Source organism: Haliaeetus leucocephalus, unplaced genomic scaffold, assembly GCF_000737465.1.
Source record: "Haliaeetus leucocephalus isolate CR32 unplaced genomic scaffold, Haliaeetus_leucocephalus-4.0 Scaffold751, whole genome shotgun sequence".
Classification (NCBI taxonomy): Eukaryota; Metazoa; Chordata; class Aves; order Accipitriformes; family Accipitridae; genus Haliaeetus; species Haliaeetus leucocephalus.
This window is the reverse complement of record NW_010973187.1, coordinates 13207752-13227347: the sequence shown is the minus strand read 5'-3', so window position 1 is coordinate 13227347 and position 19596 is coordinate 13207752. Positions and strand designations below refer to the sequence as shown.

Below are 19596 nucleotides of genomic sequence, written 5' to 3'. Positions count from 1 at the left end.
TTTTTTTTAGAGGGATAATTAATTTATGCCTGGTGTGAACATGGAAGGGTTTCCCTCCTGGCTCTGCTGTGGATTTCCCTGGACAAAGAGCAGCCTTTCTGCCCATGGCTGTCCTCATCTCTGCAAGGCCACCTCCCCTGCCTTACCGGTGATGTGGGACAGCAGCACAGCAGGCAAGCACAGAGAATGGAAGCAAACATTTCTAATAAGCGTTGCAGAAAGGTATTTGCATGAGCAGCTTGCGTTAATTGTCAGAAACCCCATCATCTTTCCAAGCCTAACGATGAAGAACCCATTCTCTTTTAATGCCTGGAATGCAGTTTTCCAGCAATCTTAATGCAAAAAGGTGTGGCAGCCCCCCAAGTCGTGGTGTTTAATTTTAAACGTTTCGCCCTACTTTGTCTGGTAGACGCTATTGTTATTCTTGGAACACACACACGCACACACACTCGCACTTTTTTTTTCTTTTTTTCTTAAAACTAAAGCTAACTTCAGCTTCTGCTTTTCACAAAGTAACCCCCTCCAGCCGTTTCTTTTAATGCCTTTCCCATAGGAAATCATCATTTGCACGCACAAACGGGGGAAGGCCGGGTACCTCCCCCCATCTAGTGGCAATAAAAACAGCATAGCACCGCAATGAAGACTAGACGTGCCAGCTTCAACATCCACCTAGATTGTGCACTTGTTCGTTACAAAAGTGTCTTTGAGGCCTTTTAAAGTTCCATGGCTTGACATGTATAAAGCATTGCTCAAAAGTATGTGTAAACTTGCAGCTCCTTCCATGACGCTCTCGTACAATTCCTTTTGGTATCAGCAGGCAGCTCTCGCTTGTGTCCAACACCTAATTTAGTTGCTTCTCTTTCTTGTGGTCGCTTCTTGCAATGGGAAAATTTGCCTAGTCTGCTGGTTGTTCAACCCCGCTGCGGAGCTTTTCCTCTTCCCGACAGACCGGTTCTCCCACACAGCAGTACACGGGGTGACGAGCCCTTTGCTACACTGGTGCTAAAGGAGGGAAGATGAGTGGAAGAGATATGTTAATGCAGCTTTACCGTGTCAATTAGATTGCGATGTGCTTTCCCTTTGATTTCACGTTAATGCTTTGTGCGGAAATCGATTGGAATTTATTGGCTGTATCGGTTTGTAGAAAGGGTTTTTTTGGCAATTTTTATCTTCATCAGAGCATTAAAAAACAACCAACGCAACCCCAACCTCTCTATGTATTGGTGTGCAACCTGTGGCAGCCACAGAGATGCTGTGAGTAGCAGTACTTGCCTCCGCTTTAGATAATGCCTTTGTAAACCTTGTTTGTCCAGTTTAATAGTAGCTTGTAGACAGCGATGCTGTGATACCAGCCCAGACCTCCAGTGTGGCTTCAGCACATTGGGTTATTTTACTTGCATGTAGGTGGGCTCAAAGCGAAGAAGGAAGTGCCGTTTTACAGGAGGTGGTCGTGTCTGCCATCGAGTTAAATGAGAGCGATGTTCTTGTAGCTAGAACTTGCTGAGCAAACTCATCCTGCCAATGTTGGTGTGGCGATCTTTGGCAGCGCAGGTCTGATTGCGAGGCTCTGACACATCCTCGAAGTGATGATATTTTACTATTACATAACAGATGCACTTTCAGGACTACGAGATCCATTTCTCAGCCTCTGTCCCATTTTACCCCCCTCCCCCCCCTTTAAACTAATGCTCTGTTGGCTTCAGATCGCACGTCATGGAAATCTTACTGCTGTTACATGCCACAGAACAGTAAGATTTGATGTAAGCCTTGAAGGGCTTCCATCGTTTCAAAGGAAAATCAATTTTTAAATTGCCAACTGACTATTAAGATGGCTGCTCATCTGCACCCGCTGCCCTGCAGGCCGTGGGAGGGATGTGCACCAGTCTGGCAATGGGATGCGCTGCGGTCCGTCGCTGTCGCGGTGGATGTCTCAGGGCCAGTGTTCTGTAAATGTCGTCTTGAATTGCATCGTGAGAAAAGTGCTTAGAGTTGAAGCTGGTGCTGGGTGACAGTGCATCTGGGTAAGGCAAATGAGAGGCAGTGAGGTGATCTCAGAATGGCATTGATGTGATTTAACTTGAGGTCAGGGGTTCACACTAGAGTCCCAGGCTTGGCTTTTTCCTGCCCATACCACTGGACATCTGCTAATTCTGGATAGAGGGGAGAATCCAGGAAACAGCTATCGTTGTAGCTCCTGCAGGAGAAAGGAAACTTCGTTAGGACAACGAGGGCTCCTGGAAAGTTCAGCCATGGGCATAAAACATCATATTACAGGCGGGAAGGAACGCAGGATATTCACAGACCCCACTGCATCCTGCAGGTACCCCCAGAGCTGACATTTGGGCTGGGCTCAGCACGCAGGACCCAGCTTTGACCCAGTTTGCTCTTGCCCGGCAGTCCCATTCGCCCCAGCAACCTGCCCGGTGCGAGGAGGCAGGAGAGAGCCGAGGTCCAGCAGCCTCTCTGCAGCCAGGGTGCCCTGAGTTTTGGATGCCAGAATGGCAATGGGCAGAACTGCTGTGCTTTCAGCCCGCTGCTGGTGGGATGCGCTACAAGGGAGCAGAGCGGCTGCTGGAGGGTGAGAGCTTGCGGCCAACCCCCACCGGCTGTGTCCATCCCACCACCCATGGTACCGCAGCTGCCGCCGCTTTCTCCGTGTGCTGCCTCTTCCCTCCCCAGGTACAGCAGCAGTGCTCTGCCCTGCCTAACAGGCTCTGTCTTGCTTTCCTGCCTGGTAGTAAGCTGGGGTAACGAGATTTTTAGTAGAATGCTCTCCAGGGAGCAAGGCTGCAGAGCAGCCCTCCTGGCCATAGACTGCAGTACCTAGTGGGACCATGGGAGGAGGAGGGCGGTGGTGCTTTCCTGTAGCACTTGGGCTCTGGGCAGGGGCTTGTGCATCACCTGGCAATCCCAGCATTACGTGACTTTCCAGGGATGAGCTAGGAAGCAACTAGTGAGAGGGTGCCAGGTCCAATGTGGAAAAGACCATGTTTTATCATAGGTAGCCTAGTCCTCATCTTGTGGCACCTCTCTTGACAAGCTACTGCTTCTTTTGCTGCATGGCTTTTTGTCTGCTTGCACAGAGCAGATGAGACAGTTTATGAGAATTTTCTTTGCTATTTATCTTAGAGCTCCGATCAGGGTCGGCTCCTGGCTTAGCCTGCAGAGCTCCTTGCCAGAAGAAAACACTGAGGTCAAAATCTTGTTGATATTTTGAAAAGTGACTGCTGTATCTGCATAGTAATATTCAGAATTGATTTTTCTCCCTCACACTTTGATTTTAACCAGCTTCCAAACTAGAGACTGTTTTGAGGCCAAAAGCGGGAGATGCGTTTTCTGTCTGTTTACTGTGGGATTCCTACTCCTTCCTTGGCTCCTTCCCCACCCTGCAGGACTGATCTCACACCTGATGCAGTCCTGCAGTTCCTGCTTCCTCTGCCCTGTTTTCTACGTGGCTTCCCTGGGACGGTGTCGAGGAGGAACCTGAGCAAGGGTATCGCCATCTGCATGTTAAAGAGCCTTTCTCTCCCAGCTCTGTGCTGCAGTACGGAGTTTTATGGGTTATCTCTAGAAAGCTGGGCTTGAAATACTTGACAGATGCCAGCTGTGAATGGTTGTAGATTCAAATGAGAGTGTCAGACAGCGACAGCAGTTTAATTAAAATAGAAATACTCTGAGGGTTTTTTTGTTCCCTCCACCCTTCCCCCTCTGTCTTCCCACAGGAACAGGGCCAGGGTTGCTCCTCGTTCCATGAAACCTCACTGCTGCTAACAGCCTCTGCTTCACAGCTCTGCTCTGTGGCAGGGAAGGAGGAGAAGGGGGTGCTTGGCACCATGGCTGGAGCGCTGCTGGGAGCTCAGTCCAGGTCCTCTGAGGCCCCTGTTTACCCAAACTTGTCACGCCGCCACGCTGCTCCCAGACTCTCCCTGCAGCACTATGCCCACACTGCTTTGAAACGTCCCCAGCCACAAATTTGCCGCTACCGCCTGCTCTCTGTGCCCATTCAACCTCTGCGCGAATGCAGGGCGGGCTGGCCCCAAGTCCTTATTCACAGGGGAAAGTGCCACAGCCGCAAACTTGCTGAAAAGGCACAGAGAGGGCTTCGAGATGCTTTCAAGTTGTTCTTCCAAGAGCTGAAGGAAGCCTTGTTGCCAAACAAACAGGCACACAATTAAAAGGGCTGCTCCTCTGGGACAGCGGGATGCCAGTTATTCACACTGTGTTCACGGACTATAAGGCAGAAGGATGAAAGAACAAAACATTCCCTTACTATACCTCTATTCATCAGTACTTTGGTGGGTTGGAGACTGAGACTCATCCATAGTGGGTGAGTTGTCTGTTGCTTCTCTGAACAAAGGAGAGCAAAAAAGGAGGAAAGAGGAGAGAGGAAATGTTAAAGAAAAGAAGTGACACAGACATTGTTACGAGCTTATTAATCCAGTGGGGAAACAAGTTGGTGAATCATCTTCAGAAAAAGTTAGTGACACAAAAACATGTTGGGGAGAACTGTCAATCTTTTGAGTTGTGCTGGGAGGGTGCAGCCTGCTCCTGCAGTGGGGGAGTTTGTGTTGTGCATCTGATGGCAAACTTTTATCTGCTCCTACTGTATTTATACATACGCCTTGGGTGTTATGCTCAGGCATGAAATAAGTGCTGATTTGTCTCCAATTCTTTTTGCACTGATTGTTAGTGCAGGGCCTAAGACAGAAATCTAGGCAACTTCACTTTCACCAGCTGAGAATTTGGCTTGATGCATTTTTGCTATGAGAGACAGGGTGTGGGGGTTTTCTTGAATGGAAACATAAGAAAAGTGGGGATTTTCCAAACAGATTTCTCAGCTGGCTGCTCACCAGTTTTACTTCTGATCATCATGGAGATATTTGCAGGATTAGGATTGGGTTGGAGACTGACAGCAAGATTTGAGTCTGGACTCAAACCCTTAATAGTGGAAATTTCAGTGTACAGTAAAGATAGCTGCCACTTTGCCTATCTATCTTGCAATCCCTTGACTTTTTGTGAAATGGGACCAGGAAAATTCACCTGTTCTAAAGCTGGAAGCACACGCAAAGACCATGTGAGGCTGGATGTCAAATGTGTGAATTTAAAATCCAAGGTAGGCCTAAGGGGGTTGTGGTTATGGTTCTCCTCATCTCCATTTTAAAGTGCAGTCATGAGCAGTGCTGGAGTAAAACCAGAGGTCAAATGTGGTCACAGATGACCAGAAGAAATTAAAAAGCATGAGAGTTTCCAGTGGCTGCACAGTGAAATGTTTGCAAAGTTACTGGTCCCAATTCACGACTCAGGGGATCATATTTGTTTTTCTCCTCTAGGGCCTGTGGTATTTTGAGGACTGTAGTCTGAAACTTTCTAGCTGATCTCACCAAATCAATTTAGATGCAAAAATCTGGGATGTGCTGAGTTAGACAGGATCTGGAAATGATCTTTATTTCATGTGGCAGGACAGAATTACAGGAGATTGCTAGAGAATACCCATGGGAGCTTGCAAAAGGCTTTTTGTTTACTCCTGGAACTCCCTGCCTCACAAAGAGGTGCCAAAGAATCCAATTACTATATTTACATGAGTAATGGCTACCTGCATGTAATGACTCACTCATGCTTTGGCGAAGCATGTTAAATTAGTGGTAGCTGAAAAAAGATGCACTTAATAGTCATTAAGACACACTGCTAGGGAAAACCTAGCAGAAGCATGTGGTTGCTGCACACACAAATATGGCAGGCACCTAACCTTGCCTTTACAACAAAGATCTCCTTAGTCTGGACAGCCAGTGTGATGGTTCCTAAAAAAAAAGATCAGCTCTTTTGACCTACAGAAAACTGGAGGAAGGAGACTGTCCAAGCGGGAAGAACCTGCAAGGCTTCTTTCCCTGTGGATCTGGGATCCTGCTTGGAGTAGTGCTGCTGGGTACGGATGGCACAGCCATGTCTTGGTCAGCCTAAACTAGACCTCAGGTGGGAGGCTGGAAATGCTCTGTGCGGGTGTAGGCTATGGAGCACCCGGAAAACGTTCCCCACACCTGTGCTCTCCCTTTGCTTGTGTGCAGGGAGGATTTTCTCACCAGCACTGAGCGAGGTGAATTTTCTAACCCAATCCCACACTCACCCAGTCTGCCATGCGAGAATGTGGTGGGGACTGCCCGGCGGCGTGGCTGCTAGTTCACTCGACGGTGTTGAACTCCTCTGGCTGTGAGGTAAGGCAGCTGAAAAACAACCAAAGGGTGAAGAAAAATAACTGGTGAGGTGAGGGCACAAGGGTCAGGGTGGTTCAGAAGCGTCGGCTTGTCAGACCAGCAGGAACTTGTCTGGCTGTGGGTAAACACAGCCTGGGAGTCCGACCTCATCCTTTTCCTGGATGGCTGTGCCCTAACGCAGCACAGGAGCAGCCAGCCTACTGCTGACACCGCTGCGTGTCACGGGCCAGATCCGTCCTCTGCTCTGAAGGAATGTTTTGTTTCAGCCCGGCCTCCAGCTGAATGCAACCACCTGGACTCTCCTGAGCCTGCCTGGGAACACCCCACCTCTCCCATCATGAAAGCTAATTGGTTTTGCTGCTGCCTGGACTGGCAGGCCTGGCTGCGCATCTCCACGGGACCTGAACCGGAGGAACCCTGCCTGTCAGGCTCAGCCTCCTGCTTCTGGGGGTGCTGGGAGATGCTCTGTGTCCCTAGGAGCCAGAGCTGGCACTGGTGAGAGTCTGGAAAAGTACGCTGCTTCATGTGCAAAGGAGGAAGATGGCTCTGAAGATTTCAAAAGCTACAACTACCTTTTAACTGTGCATCTGTAATAAACTGAAGTTGGGCTTTGCTGACCCTACTACTATGGGACTAGAGGAAGGCTTATCTTACTTCAATGAAGACAGGAGCAAGCTGAACTGAAAATGTACCATTGGCAGTGGTTCTTGGGGGATTTTACCCAGTGACAGTCTAGCTAAGAAATCCACCTGACTGATCTTTCCCCTTCCTCAAGTCCATACAGTGTTGACCCTCCAAATTTAATATATGCCTAGAAGTATGACCCTCTTTGAAGGACAGTGTGAAGTCCAGCAGACCTATCAGCTAGGGCTACTCAGCTAAAATGATGGGTGTTTCTACCTGGCATCCCCTTCTGTGCTGTTACATTCTTTAGCTACTGCCAAATGACACTTCAAGGGAAAATCAAATTTTAATCTGCTCCTTACAGCCAACAGCCCCCGAGATCAGTATCCTCCCACAGCTGTAACTGGGAACTGACTCTGAACACAAAACCAATCTATGCTGCCAACTGGTCACCACAAGCTGTCATTACTGAGCACTTACCACTGTGCTGCCCAGATACCACATTTAGATTTAAAGACCCAGCTGGGTGGGGGAATGGACTGATTGACAGCAGTTTTTACGTGTTCTCCCCCAACCTCACCATTTTCCGTTCTCGATTACCTAACTGAACTGGAATGGTTTCTAAAGCTAAGCAAGGCAAAGCTTTCCAGTGTTCAAGCATTTTCTGTCGCTGGGTGGAACAGAAATGCCCATTAAAGACTTTTATATGGAGACACAGGACGGTTCCAGCAGCTACTCAATTGTGTCGTGGTCCACATCTGGGCCTCCTACAAGCGTTGGCATCACACATAAACCAGCCTCTTCTCAGGCAGCTGCTGGTGGCCCATACAGAGCCTGGTGTCAAACTGCCTCTCTGACTCCACCGTGGTGTTGGCAGCAAGTACAGAGCTGCACTAGTGTCAGCGTAGTGGTCACTGTGGACCAGGTGCCATGCTGGGATGTCAGAAGGCCAACAACCAGCACGGGTGTATGATGCACTGGTCTGCTCAGGGAGGCTGTGAGAGCCTGTGGCGAGCGAGGCCGGAGCAATGGTGTCTCCCATGCCAAGGCTGATGCATGTGGAGGGGTGGGGATGGACACAGTGCAAACTCTCATTAACCAGCAATCCTGTCCATGTGGGGCTGGATTCAAGTTTTTAGCAAATTCTTGATCTGTGCAAACTGGCTTGTCTAGCGGTGACTGATGGCCAGTAAATATTTAACCTTGGACTGTTTCATAACACGTTAAACATTCAGTTTAATGAATTCGACTGTTTTCTTACCATTTAATATTAACAACACAGGGGAGTGCAAAGCTCTGTACATGATAGGCAAAATACTGCACAAACTTAAACGCTCTGAATTTCAGGATATTATCAGCACAGCTACTGGAGTTGCATGGGAAAACCAAATCTCAGCACTCCACAAAGATGTCATCACTCAAACATTTTCGGGGGGGGGGGGGGGCGGCGGAGGGGCTGGGATGCTCCCCACTTAACCTTTCTCATGCTTTTAGTGTTTCACTGAGGACATGCATTCCCCTAGTCTGTGCTCAGCCCCCGCTTGCTTCATTGCTCCCTTGCTGTGATTACTAAGAGTGACCCCCCCCATGGTTTCTCCACGTTTGGCCTCTAGTGCTATCACCCAAAGCCCAACTGCACTCTGAGGAAAGACCTGGCAACAATGGGGCTTCAGTCCCTCCCGGTCTTTTGAGCCCATCATTGCAAAGTGATGACTTCCATGGAAAAAAATTCTCAGCCGGTGAGTGTCTCGGACAAGGCTTGCCCCCCAGTGTTACGCCTACAGGCTTGGTGAGCAGCATGTGAAGGCCAGATAGCATGCTATGGTCTGGCACTGCTCTCCAGCTGAGTTGCAATGCCCGGCATGAATCCGGGCTGCATGAAGCCCCCGTCCCTCCTGCCCCTTTGCCTGGGACCACCTCTCACCTGATGTTGCTTTACACATCTGAGGCATTCTCGTGACCCGGCTGTGCGCCACAAAGGTGCTTTGCGAAGATGTGCTGTACTGGGAGCTGCTGTCTGAGGAAGTGGAGCTCGTGTGCGAGAGGCGGCTGTGCTCCTTGTGGGAGGCTGTGGACCGCTGGTACCAGAGCCGCAGCTCGTCCGACACGGCAGTCCTACCCGAGCCTTTCTCATGGCCCTCCCTGCCCAGAGATGGAGTCCTTATGATTTGGGAGCGGGAGGGGGTGAGCCTGACCGAGTCCACTTCATCCCCGTGCCAGTTCTCCTTAAACATCCCCCCCGCTGTGTAGGAGTTGGAGGTTTTGAATTGTGCTTTCACGCTGTAGTGTCCCTCCTGGTCGTTCTCCAGGCTCCGCACCACCACGGGTGTGGAGCTGCCCTCGATGTACAGGGGATACTCTTTGATCCTGTACTGGGAGGAGGGCTGGCTCTGGCTGTGCAGGTAGACGCGGTGATGCCCCGTCCCGTTCCTCGCAGCCAGGTTGGGCATACTCCCTGAATTGGAAGAGACCAGGTTGCCTGCTGATTTGTGCCTTTGCCTCTGCCGCTCTCTGGCTTTTGATGGGGAATCCTCTGCCAGGGTGGAGTAGTTGGGGTTCATCTGAGCTGGGTAGTAGTGCTCAGAGCTGGAATGGCTGGTGCAGGAAGAGCAGTCATCCATGGGGTCAGAGCCATTACTGCTACGAGTCCTTGGGGTGTAGAAATCAGGACTCCCCGTCTCATTTTCTGAGCCGAGGAGCTTGCCTTGTGACTCCAAACTGGAGCTCCGGTGTCTAAAGTGCTGAGCTAAGCTGTGCAGTCTGGTTGGGCTGATGTCTACTGACCTGCAAGTACCAGGAAAAAAATCCAGGCTGGTAAGTCAACAGGACGAAGCACTCCCCATCCCCTGCACACAAGGCCAGCTTCACAGGCAAAGGAATCTGAGGGCACTGAAAACCTGGACCCCTCCAGCACTGCATGGGGCTGCTGCCTGCAAAGGAACCTGCTTCCCTGCTGTAAGGTTTGGGGTGATTAGGTCCTATTCCTGTTCCTCTCCAGTCTCCTTGGTGGTGGCATTCAGTCTGCAGCACCATGTGGGACACAAACCCTTGCCCAGCCCAATTCCTCTGTGGCTTGCCACCCTGGGAAGGACCCAGTCTGAAGGGCAAAACCTGGGGACCTCAAGCCCCAGCTTTGCTGGTGTGGCCCTGTGGCAGAGCTGTTTGAATCAGCACCATCCCTGTGCTACCAGGGTCACCTTGCTCCAGCTATGCAAATCCTGAGACCTTAGCCTCAAAGGTGGTGGGATTCCCTTGCAAGTGGCTTGTGAATGCTCTGCACAGGTACAATCGACCTGCTGTGAGACGGACAGACTGCCCGTACTTAGCCCAGAATGCAGTGATTTCTCCACTGGCCTTTGAAAAAGTCACCTCTGTCAAGCAGCTAGTTTTTACTGGGGCTCAGCCATGGGTAGCATGTGTTAAGACTGTCAGTGGGTGACAGCCCTTCAGGCAACCACTCTGAATCGCAAGTTTACAAGGCTCGATTCACAGCCAAGTCTGGGTGGTCTCTATTCACCCCGGTTGTTCAGAGAGCTTCAACCATCCATTCAAGGAGCAGGAACACCCTGTGATGAGTCACACACCCGCATGACAGACAGCCAAGGCCAGGGTACACAGCTCATGAATGAGCCACCGACTGAGCAATGGCTGTTTCAAACACCCGAATGGCCCCTACCCGGTCAAGGCCACTTCTCAAGCACTGTGCCAGGCTAGTTTCTCACGCTGCTCAGCTCCAGTGTTAACAAACATTGCACTCTTGAAAGGTACTCCTAGCCAAAAACTTGTAATGAACTTAACCCAGGGCCTTAATGCCTTATATAGTCTCTGCCCAAGTCAGACGTGTTGGCATGACTCTTGATTTATGCTGAGATAAATGATGTTAGCACTACCCCTTAGGGCTGGATACCTAACAGCACACAGCTTTGGCTCAGCTCTGCTTCCTGCAGTATCCATGGAGTTTGCCACAAGAGCAAAACAGCAATGAAGCTGAAAGGTTTGTAGAAATCCTGCTGAAAATTAGAGTCAAATTGGGCCACACACATCAAATCACCTCCCTTACACACTTCACCTCTTTTGTCTGTCAACCCTGGGCTTATTCCACTGCCACCTGGATCCTCAGGTGAATTGCTTTATACAGGCTGTCTCTCCACATAAGATCACACATGTGCAAACATTTTATCTATGAGAGAGAATTAACACTACCCAACATTTTGCATCAGACAAGTAAACAATGTGTTCTCTCCAGCTGGATCCATGGAGGAATTTACTGCAGAATTTAGCAGTAGCACCACATCCCTTTTAAAAGTGGCACGGGGTTTGTAGCGCCTATAGAGTCCCCGAGATGAAAGGTCCCAGTGGAAGAAAAGCTTGATTACTTTGAGGAGACATGAGGGGCAGGATCATGTTTATCTGAAGTGATTTCAAGATCTCAGTTCAGGAGAGATTCCCTACTGGCAACAGTACACAAGCTTTGTATGTGAATAGGACTGGTTTGTGTCCTTTCCTGAACTGGGAATTAATTCATATCCTGGGGGAAGGATAAAGCAAAGAATATTAATTTCAGGGTATGCAAGGTGAGACCAGAGCCGGCAAGACTTACCGCGTGGAATGGACGTAGTGTGGACTGCGTACCCGTAGATCGGGCGTCGACGGCATGCTGGACTGGGAGTTCCAGTGGGGAAGGCTCCGGATGGGGCTGTTCTGCAGCGAGCTGCTCCCTCCCGCCTCGGCACAGCTCCCAGTGCTGGGGAACCGCTTGTGACTGCTGTGGAGCAAACACCCCGCTTCAGTTCCCGGACAGGAATTTGGGGAAGGGGCTCCCACGCCTCTTTCCAGATCTCAGGCACGTGCCTGTGATCTTGCGGGGGTCAGCGGGAGTTGGGTCAGCTGCTGCTCTCAGCTGCGTCCCAGAGCTTGTGCTTCTGCAGTAGCTGTAGGTCAAGGCCAAGCCCTGTCAAAGCCCTCAGATGATCCACCATCCTTCCTTTCTAAACGTTTTTTTAAAGTAACATTGAAATACCAAGCAGCAGTCATGTGGCTGCAGCTTATTTTTATGATACGTCTATTGGCCAAAACACCTAAAAGTCTCCTTTTGGTAAGGAATGCCTTTCTAAATTTTGAAAGGGCTCATACCCGTCCCTCCTGAAAGCAGAGGATATCTCTGTGCTGGAGCTTCAAGATAGCTGGCTCACCTGGAATGACTGTGTGAGGAGCGTTTCTTGACCTTCTCATAGGGTTCATCCAAGGATGACTCGCTCCACATCTTGGGTTTGATGGGGGACTTGTCATAGTCATTGCGGTGGTAATGCATTTGGCGGAGGCCTTCCAGCGACTGTGGAGGAGGAGGCCTGTTGTGCAAGGGTGGCCGGGGAGGGAGTCCTTTGTGTGGGGACTGGAGAGGGGATATTGTGCTGGTGACCTGAGAATCCTCTGTGAAGAGAAGAAGGGAGAGAGGTGATGGCTGTGCGATACCTCCAATGGCAGCACAACTCTGGGGGACACCATCGCACCTCCAGAGCCTGCTTCCTTATCCCGCTTCCCCTGGTTGTGTTCAGGAGCAACCTGAAGACCTGACTTTCAGAAGTGCACCGCCTGACAATCCCATTTTGGGAAGGAATGGCCAGCAAGAGCGTGTGATGCATTAAAACAATTGAAACCTTAAGAGAAAATAAGGGGGCATTCTGGGACTGTCTTTTGAAAGAATTCAGAGCAGTAACCACAGCAATACTTACTGCTCTGGGCCTGATGTCTGACTACAATGTGTGGTCAGGGGAAACCAAGCATTTTCGCTACTGGGATATTCGAGTGGATTATTACACAGAACAGTTCCTCCGTTTTGAGTGTCAATCAGGAGTTCACACATCCCTCCCTGTTGCCTTCCTGCCCGCTACAACATACAGCAGCCAACATACCATCCTCCAGAACAAGGGCATCTGAGAGGGAGCTGTCTTCACTGGCAATGTTTCCTTCTGAAGAGAAGAAAATACAAAGATGGTCAGATGGCCCTGAGAATCGCAGTGACTGAGTGCTGAACTCCACTGAGTCTTAGCCTTAAGCAGTCACCCACGTCTTCCTCCTCACATAGCTGAGAGGCAAGATTCCTATAAACAACTGACTCAGCCCACTCTCAGTCTCGGAGGGCAGAGCTGCAGGCCAGGTCTCTCACTAGCGGACTGCCTTTCAAGGAGCTGCTAACTCTTTTCAATTAATGGGGATTAAGACTGAGTCACAACAGAGAGCTGAGATCCCCAGAGGATGCAAAATGGCATGGTGCCATTAGTGAGATTTGTATCTTGGGCTTTAAGGACTCTGAGTTTATCTCCGCCTTCTTAAAATGATCATCCTGTTGCTAACTAAAGGCTCACACTAGGTACCAGTTTTGTGTAATTCAGGGAAACGCTTTCTGAGCATCCTCTGTAGCAGCAGGAGAAGCTCTCACATCCTTGGTGTGCACACATTTGAGCTGCTTCTCCCATCCCGTGTCCTCACAGCTGTCTGTTATCCCTGACTGTGGTGCAACTTGGTACCCAGATCACAAATACAGCAGCTCTAATCTCAGTTCCTGACACAAAGGCACAGAGAAAAGCTCTGCAAGTCAAAGGGAAAGGGCAAAATCAGCAAGGGAGAAAGAATCACGGTGGAAAGTTAATGGATTTCATGAAAAACCAATCAACAACCCAGTAAACCATACAGTGCCCTGAGAATTACATTGTAAAAAAAAGAAAAAGAAAAAAAGCACTTGAACACAGCAATGACACTGCTACCACTTTGATTTTACAGATGCCTTTCAGCTAGAGAGCTCACCCCACTCTGCTGACATTAATTACGTTTGTACAGCACCACTCTGGAGGAGATGTTAACAGAGCAATTTTATAGGTGAACAAAGGAGTCACAGTCTGCTTTCCTGACACACTTATAATCTACAGTGTGACACTGCTTCTTGTGCTGTGAACCAGCACATCCCTAATGCATAGTGTGCAGCCCAGACACCCATCTGACAGCACGCTGGTATGGGAGGACAGCCTGACTGCCAGCACCTGTGGAGTCTTCCAGACAGGAGAGGGAAGAGAAGGGAGAGGAAATCTGTGCTTCAAGGCAATAATTTTGCTCCCTGCCCTCCACAGACCCTTCCATGATGCCGTGGGCACTAAGTCCCACTTACCATCTATGATCAGGGAGGCTCTCTGAGTTGGCTTCTTTCCAGATTTGATGCGATACTCATTGATGGCATTTTCAATCTCCTGCAGTTTCTTCAGTGCGTTCAGGTAGGATGTCTTCCTCTGTTTCTTCAGCTTTTTGCTGACATTCGGGTCACTCGCCAGGCGCCGGGCAGCCTCCGTGATCTGGGACTGAATGGCAAACTCCCTCTCCAGGCGCTCCAGCTCTGCCTCCTGGGGAAAGGCAAGTGGATTCTGCCTACCACCAAACTCCCCCGGCCCAGCTATGGGGAAGCTCCCCCTGAACCCGGCCAGTGGCCTCCAACCAAGGCTCTCCATCAGCAAAGCATCCACGATCATGCTGCTTCCCTCATCTCAGGGCCTCCCTGAGCATACACACCTCACCTTCATCTGCTCACACGAGTGCCTGGGAGCACAGATGGTGGAAGGGATGACCCATACAAGGAGGACATGTGTGCTCCAGCCCTAACCCTGCTGTGCTGTTTGGCTTTTCATGCAGTTCAGTATGGCCTAGTTCAACAGTGCTCTACTGCTGACACATTAATCTTTTTACACCCATCTATGGGTAACACCTGCCTCCCACCTGCTCCTTTTCCCTGTTTCCCATCTCCATATTTGAGCCCCATTTGATATCAGTGCTATGTATCAATGCAAAGCTACAGCTTTAACCGTCTTGACAGGTTTGCTTGGCACCCACCAAACTCTTTGGGGTAAAAAAGCTAAAGATGGGCTAATTCCTCCCTGGTGTATGGCCATCAAAGTCCAGGGGAGAGTATGAGCTGAAGTAATTATGGGCTGCTGCAACTGATTGCACCAGAAAACTATCTCCTCAAGTTACAAGCCAGGAGGGTGATTTCAGAGTGAGCAGTGTGTAACAGCAAGCTTTCTGTATGCAAAAAAGGACTAGTGTCTCCAACATTAGCCCTTGCAGGGTCTCAGCTGAGTTTTTAAATGCAACCAGGTGTACCCTGGAAGCTACCTACTGTTTTTTAGTTATCCTCCAAAATCAAGGGGTTTAGCCCAATTTATGCCAATGCAGAAGCTGATATAGTTTTCTGGTCTGCACTGGGACACCAAGCTGTGAGCTTCAAAGGTACTTGCTAATCTGCAATGGATCTGGCTACCTTCCCCAGCTTAATGGAGTTTTTGGTGTTAGTCTGTGAGAAAGGGGAACACAGTACATTGCAAATTAGGGAAAAAATGACAAGTTTTTTTACTTTTAGTGAATGGTGGGAGTTCAGATCGCAAACACTGACAGCCATATATTCACAGAGATCTCCGTTACGCAAATTCAAATCCTTTCTCTTTGTTTAGCGGCAGTGTATGCTGCAAGAGGTGATGCTGTGGGATTTAATCAGACTGAAGTCGTTCTCTGGAGCTTTTATTCTGGGCTCCTGGCTTAAAAAAAATCCCTTTGCTGTCAATGGTGAGTCAGCATTGCCTGAAAACTATAACTATCATTTCCCTCACTTTACTGAAGACTGAACTGACCCCCCCCATCTTTTTAACAGATCCCTTTTTGCTTTGAAGTGTTTATAAGCTCTATCAGTGCTAAACTTACTAAAAGTGAATTTAACACCATGGAGTTTTAAGGCCTGGAACCTGATTTGCTGTCTTCTGGTAAAATCCTTCCCAGAGTCAGGAATTCTGGACTAGGTAGAGGTGATTACCAAGAAATACAATAGGACCCTTCCCTGCAAGTCTTGCTCTGACAAAGCTCTTACTAAAGGTACGGTGAGTTGATGTGAGCTGTCATTTCAGACCTTCACAGATTCAGTTCTAAATCATCCAGTATATCTTAGAAAAAACATATTAATTTTCCTCCCAGCCATAATTGTCTATTTTCTTCCAGTGAGGCCCCTATAAATAAAGCCTCAGAAAATGAGGGCTATCATCTGCCTTCAGATGGAAGTGCCTTGCTTCAGGTCCTTGTCACAGTTGGTAATATCAGTCCTGAATTTACATGACTGAGGGAGTATTTCACCTTTTGTTTTAAATTGAGTTTCTAGTGTTTGCACTTGCTGAAAAGCACATGAAAATCATCACTGGACTTTCTAAATGCTCTCAAACTGGCAGCCAAATAAACACATCATTCTTCGAGAACAGAAATTTATGGTTTTCAACATAGTCTTAAAGTTTGACAGATGAAAAGGGAGGTAGAGAAAAGCTGAGTCAGTGTGTTTGGATTGCTGATGCCAAAAGGCAGAGTGCCTGCAATAGGGAGGAGCTGCTTTACCTTCATGGTCTCCCCACCTAACCTTGCTACTGGAGTAAGGAGATTCCTCACCCACTGGCCACAAAAGATGCCATGTAGCAGTAAGATCTGGGGAAGCTGGAGATCAGGTTATAACTGAGCAGCCAACAGACTGCAGGGGTTTTAGGAGTAACTCAGCTAAGCTGTGCTTCCCTTTGAAAAGCTTAATTAAATGTGCTAGTTCATGAATATTTGACTTTGGTGGAATTCCTCTCCCAGGCTCCATTGAGAACAAAACTAAAAAGCTCCAGCTGTTTATTTTTTCAGCAGAAGGCAAATGCCAACAAAACGACAAACAGTTAATTCCCTGGCTGAACCAAGCCTTAAACCACACAGTCACACCAGCTTCGGTCTCTCCTCTTACAAAAATAAAAAGGAAACTCAAGACTGGAATATACACAAGTGTCTTGAGACAAATGCGTCTCTGCAGACAATAGCTTTTCTGTGAATCCAGTCCCGCCTTACAGCTGCTGCCGGCCTGTTTTCACAGCCACGGTTCAGGGCACTGACCCAGCACATTGTGGGAGCAAGGGAAGAGAACAAACACTCCCTGGCAAACTTAGAAAAACGTAATTCCAGCTCCCCATAGGTAGGGATGAAGGCTCTTTTTGTTTAAGGACTGGGGAGCAAGCTTTCATCTTGCTATTGCAGGCCTAAGATGGATATTTGTGATGCTTTTCTCCCCAGTTAGGGGAAATCTGAATTTGGATTGCTACTGAAGCGGAAAGCAAGTGGCTGTTTGCAATAACAACACAGGGCAGCAGCAGGGCTCAGATAGCTCAAGGGGCTCCTGACGTGCTCCCTACTCACAGAAGTCACTGCACTGGGTCACCAGAGCACTTGGACTGTTATGGTCCAGTTGGTCATCCAGGCTATTTCTGTTACCTCTAGCAAAGCCAGGATTGAACTTCGAGGGTTTCACCTTTACTCCGAGTGTGAACTAAGGCCATCTCTCTCACTGCTTCCCCATTCTGATGGCTATAAAAAAAAAAAGGCACCGTGACCAACTACAGACATTTAAAACAAAAATGACTGTAGGACTGATGGTTCCTATGTGATGCACGGTGGACATCTTAGAGACCTGAGGTGGGGACACAGGGCTAGAAGGGAAGGGCAGAGCCTCACCTCTCCCTTAGGCAGGATTTTCTGCTCATCCAGTTTAAAGGCAGTTCCTATTCTTCTCCTTACAATAGGTGGCTCCTCCCCAGGATCAAGGGGGTATTCTCGTGGCAACTTTCCTGTGAGCTCCTGTAAGCAGAAAATGCTGTTAGTGATCTGGGAAATCCTACAGCAGAGCGAAGCACAACACTGCTCTTGAACTGTGACTGTAAAATGACAGGCATTTATTAACAACATACCCAGTTCAGCCAGCTGATAAACATACAAGAGAGCACCCAGCCCTGCAAATCCGTCCCAGAACCTGACACTGTGGGTGGGGAACTTTTCTTTAACCTGTGCATGAATACAGATTTCTGTGGCCTGCCCAGGGTAGGTCTGTAGGTGGTGCCCACCCCCCAGGGTGTTGGGCCCTGAGGCTGAACAGACTGCAGCATATATGCTTTCATCTCTGCTGCAGAGTGAGTAGAAAAGAAGAGCTTCTATCTGCTGAGCTACTTCTGAGAAGGGGTGAGCAGATCCAAGAGCCTTCATGCAGGATGCAGGTCTGCTGAGTCAGAAAGCCCCACTGGCAACAGCTGTGCAGGTTATGACCTGCACAGAAAAACATTCCCACCTGATTCATGAGGTGTCTGAGAGGAATGCAGGGAAAATGGTCACTAAAAGCAGTGGCTGGTACCTCATTACCCATCTGATAACACTTCATGTATCAGAGCCCCTTCCAAACCCCAGTGATGTCATGGGCAGCTTTAGAGCAATATTAGATGATGCTTTTTCAGACTGATGGGGTAATTTGCAAAGATTTCTTCAAAATCTGAAGCAAACCCCACAGAACTGGGGAATATCTGGAACACAGGAAGCAGCAACTGCCACTACTAATGTTAATGCTGTGGGTTTTTTTCCTCTGGACTACACAATATAGCCACACATATCTGAATCGAAGGCATTCAAATGCCTACAGAAAAAAGGCAGGAGCCTCACTACCAGCACAGCCCCACTCCTTGTACTCAAAAGTCTCCCCATGAAGGACAAAAGGCTTTTGTGTTCCTTAGCATCAGCCTTGAGAGGATCCAGCTGGCAGAGTAACCTAAATCATCTGAATCCCAAAGAACAGCAGCTGACCTTAATGTGAGTGCGCAGCTCAGGCCCCTGCCTGCCCTGGCCTCTCCCCCACTTCCTAATGGGGTTTTTCATTCTACTCTTTTCAGGTCACTAGGAAACAAGGACCTGGCCTTTTCAAATCTTTCCTTTAAGCAATTCCCAGCAAAATGGGTTTGCAGCACAGCTCTACGCTAACATGCACAACGCCCTTTTGCGAGAGGCAGTGTTGCAACATCTCAGAGTCCCATTCTGCATTGCCCCCCCAGCCCTGTGGGGTTATTTCAGCTTTTCTTCTGAAATGTGTTCCTTCTAGTGAGATGTGGCTCTAAGCACTGCATCAAGACACAGATTCCTGTACCCCTTCCTGAGGGAAATAAGGATATTTTCTTTATAACCTCTAACTTAGTATGAAGCGGGGCAGTGGGGAAAGAGTTAATATCTTCTGTAAAATGCCCAAGATGGGAGCAGAACGAAATTAATGTGGGCCATACCATAAGTATTCAGAAACACGGTCCTGAAATGTAATCTATATTAATAAGTAACTGGAGTAGTGATGGCCTGAAGTAACCTGATGCCACTGTTACGAATGGCTCTGGCCATGCTTATTTGATTATGCCCCCACTTTTAACCCTTTTTTATCTCCTGGTTTGCCGCCTTCTCCCTCTGTTTTGGCCATTCCCTTGCCAAAGCAGAAAGGACAAAGGGCAGCCTGAGAGGAAATGCTTCCAACTACAGGCTGCTGATGGATGAGCTGTATGATTGCAAGACAGGGTCAGATTCCAAGTGTCCATCAACTGCCTCTCTCGGATCATCTACAGAAAGCACGAACACTTTCTACCAGCTCTTAAGGTGCTGACAGATGGGCTCTGGCCAGCCTTGCAGCAGCACATTAAGGAGATACCGCTTTTTACCTCTGGCTCCATGCCCCAGCAGGAGCTTTTGCCCGCATCCCAGTTGCTTGTGAAATGCCTGAGGCTGCACCACAGGCACATCTTCCGCTGCATGCGGTGCTGCTGCAAGGCATTAGTCATTGGCAGTCAGGCAGTGTTAGCTTAGGGTGGTCAATTCCTCCAGAGCAAGTAGAGCCCTCTAGACCTTGTCCATCAGCCCCCCA

General features: G+C 48.9%; 1 protein-coding gene across 1 annotated transcript in view; it reads right to left on the bottom strand.

Annotated features, from left to right (window-relative positions):
* Window positions 1–891: 891 nt before the first annotated feature.
* FRMD4A (FERM domain containing 4A) overlaps window positions 892–19596 on the bottom strand; it is a 134357-nt gene continuing 115652 nt past the window's right edge. Inside the window, exons 15-23 of the mRNA XM_010580959.1 lie at window positions 17391–17513; window positions 13996–14224; window positions 12746–12802; window positions 12026–12263; window positions 11434–11598; window positions 8758–9617; window positions 6122–6218; window positions 4276–4347; window positions 892–2194 (exon numbers count right to left, since the gene is read on the bottom strand). Coding sequence (XP_010579261.1) covers window positions 4278–4347; window positions 6122–6218; window positions 8758–9617; window positions 11434–11598; window positions 12026–12263; window positions 12746–12802; window positions 13996–14224; window positions 17391–17513 — 1839 coding nt within the window. The 3' untranslated portion in view covers window positions 892–2194; window positions 4276–4277. The remainder of the gene's footprint in view (window positions 2195–4275; window positions 4348–6121; window positions 6219–8757; window positions 9618–11433; window positions 11599–12025; window positions 12264–12745; window positions 12803–13995; window positions 14225–17390; window positions 17514–19596) is intronic.